At 50.0% G+C, this 2,851-nt stretch overlaps 1 protein-coding gene across 1 annotated transcript; it reads right to left on the bottom strand.

Moving 5' to 3' along the window:
- Positions 1–746: 746 nt before the first annotated feature.
- On the bottom strand, positions 747–1,055 carry LOC308261410 (large ribosomal subunit protein eL43-like). The gene has a single exon (XM_080693338.1). The coding sequence runs from the start codon at positions 1,040–1,042 to the stop codon at positions 764–766; it is 279 nt and encodes a 92-aa protein (XP_080549464.1). The 5' UTR covers positions 1,043–1,055; the 3' UTR covers positions 747–763.
- Between the last annotated feature and the right edge of the window lie 1,796 nt (positions 1,056–2,851).

Raw genomic sequence — 2,851 nt, 5'->3', positions numbered from 1 at the left:
ATACCAACTCACAATCTGAATTTTTTTTTTTTTTTTTTTTGGTGGTACTGGGGTTCCTGGAAGCCCTTCTGCCCTTCTACCTCCGGACTACACTCCCAGACCTATTTTATACTTTTTTATTTGGAAACAGGGTCTCTCTTACGCCAGCGTAGCTGGCTTAGAACCTGCGCAATCCTGTCTCTGCCTCCCAAGCCCAAGGATTACAAGCGTGCGCCACCACGCCCGGCCACAATCTGAATTTTTGTGTGTGAGTCTGGGGATGGAACCCAGGGGCATTCTACCTCTGAGCTACACCCCCTGCCCTATTTTTTATTCTTTATTTTGAAACAGGGTCTCACTAAATTGCAAAGGACCTCACTAAGTAAGTAGCTGAGGCTGTCTGTGAACCGTGATCCTCCTATCTCAGCCTCCTGAATGCTGTGATTTCAAGCGTGTGCCACCATGCCCAGCTCACAATCTGATTTTTTTTTTTTTTTTTTTTTTGGTGGTACTGGGGTTCCTGAAAGCCCTTCTATCTCTGGGCTACACTCCCAGACCTATTATATATTTTTTTTTTATTTGGAAACAGGGTCTCTTAAGCCAGTGAGGCTGGCTCTGAACCAGCGCGATCCTCCTGTCTCCGCCTCCCAAGCGTGGGGATTACAAGCGTGTGCCACCACGCCCGGCACAATCTGAATTTTTATTTATTTATTTTTTATTTTTTATTTTAAATATAAATTAACCCAATTATTATAGGCTAAGGATGTCTCAAATGGTAGAGCTTCTACTGGTCTTTCAATTCCTTCAGCCTTCTGATGGCAGACTTGACTGTGACGGCAGAAGTTGTGTTGTAGGTCCAGGCACCACCAGCCACAGTTTTCATGCAAGAGCCACAGTGCCAGATCCCTACCACCCGTCGCTTCATCTTGGTTTTGCCGCAGAAGGAGCAGGTGTACTTGGCGTGCTGGCTGATTTCGATTTTCTTCACCATCTTCCGGAGGGAGGCACCATAGCGGGTCCCGTATTTACCGACGATGCCGACCTCCTTGGTGCGTTTAGCCATGTTGACGTCACCTAGGCCCGGACCCAGAGAGCCTGAATTTTTAAAGACCAGTTTTGCTGGGCAAGGTGGACGCACGTTTATAATCTCAGTACTTGGGAGGCTGAGACAGGAGGAACATAAGTTCACAGCCAGCCTCAGCTACTTAGTGAGGCCCTTTGCAATTTAATGAGACCCTGTTTCAAAATAAAAAATAGGGCTGGGAATGTAGCTCGGAGGTAGAATGCCCCTGGGTTCCATCCCCAGTACCACAATAAATAAATAAATAAATATTTCAAACGTTCTGTTCCATTGTTTATGCGGGTATCAAGTGCCCCAAAGAATCTAATACTGCAGCACCTAAATGACCTCAGGTCACAAAAATTCATGTGCCTCCACAGGTGCTGAGTGTAACTTGGGAAAATGCCAGCTGCCCCAGCCTTGGGAGCACGCGCCCACTTGCACCACGAAGGCAAAGGCTCAGCGTCCTGGGCTGTAGAGGGCTTGGATGCTTGAGCGAGTGTCCCCCTTTCCAGCCTGGGTCCAAAACCCAGTGCTGGGTCCTTCGGGGTGGGAGGGGCCCAAGGGTCTCCCAAGAAAACAGGCTTGTCTCGCACACTTCTCATCAGCACGAAGGGCAGAACCTGGCCGAGGTGACACCGGGGCGCAGCCAGGGTGTCCGTGCTGAGGCTGCTGGCCGAGTCTGGCCAAGGAGCTGCCGGACTCGCACCCCCCGCCCCAGCTTCTGGTTTCGGTTTCTGTGCAGAAATGAGTCCTAACCTCCCTCCCAGCTATGCGCCTGCCCTCCCCCCCTTCCACCCTTCCACTCTTCCTTCCCTCTGCCACCAGTGCGAACAGAACACCTGGTCCTTGGTCTGTGGGAGGGAGGAGAAGGAAAAAGGGGATAGAGAAGTGGGGTGAGCTGCCGAGCCCTCACCCTAGAGCAGGGTTCAGAGAGGACTTGTTTTTAATGTCATACTGGGGATTGAGCCCAGGAGCATTATACTTCCGAACTAAATACCTCAGTATTATTTTTATTTATTTATTTAATTAATTTATTTATTTATTTTTGTGGGTCTGGGGATGGAACCCAGGGGCATTCGACCTCCGAGCTACACCCCCTACACTATTTTTTATTCTTTATTTTGAAACCGGGTCTCACTGAATTGCAGAGGGCCTCACTAAGCTGAGGCTGTCCGCGAACCGCGATCCTCTGGTCTCAGCCTCCCGAAAGCTGGGATTACAAGCATGCGCCACCACGCCCGGCTTATTTTTTTTTTTTTTTTTTTTGGCGGGTCTGGGGATGGAACCCGGGGCATTTGACCTCCGAGCTACAGTCCCTGCCCTATTTTTTATTCTTTATTTTGAAACCGGATCTCACTGAATTGCAGAGGGCCTCACTAAGTAGCTGAGGCTGTCCGCGAACCGTGATCCTCCAGGTTTCAGCCTCCCGAATGCTGGGATTACAAGCGTGTGCCACCACGCCTAGCTTTTATTTTTATTTTGAAGCAAGGTTTTACTAGGTTGATGCCAGTCTCACTAGTTGCTGAGCAGGCTGTCCTCAAACCTGCAATCCTCCTGTCTCAGCCTCCCAAGTACTGAGATTACAAGTGTGCCCCATCACGTCTGGCTGAGAGGTGATGGGAAGATGGCGGGGAGGCCCCCCACCCCAAGGTGGTCCAGAGGGGCTGTGTGACCTGGGCAAGTGCCTTGAGCGTGCTCTCTGTCTCATAGGGGCATTCTATCTCTGAGCTACATTCCCTGCCCTTTTTATTTTTTGTTTTGAAACAGGGTCTTGTTGAGTTGCTGGGGGCCTTACTAAAATGCTGAGGC

This window comes from Muscardinus avellanarius (genome assembly GCF_963383645.1).
Source record: "Muscardinus avellanarius genome assembly, chromosome: 3".
NCBI classification, from domain to species: Eukaryota; Metazoa; Chordata; class Mammalia; order Rodentia; family Gliridae; genus Muscardinus; species Muscardinus avellanarius.
The sequence above is the reverse complement of the archived record's forward strand: the minus strand, read 5'-3'. Positions and strand labels throughout refer to the sequence as shown.

Coding starts and splice junctions, on each gene's coding strand:
- LOC308261410 (XM_080693338.1), bottom strand. CDS start 1,042: ATGGCTAAACGCACCAAGGAGGTCGGCATCGTCGGTAAATACGGGACC.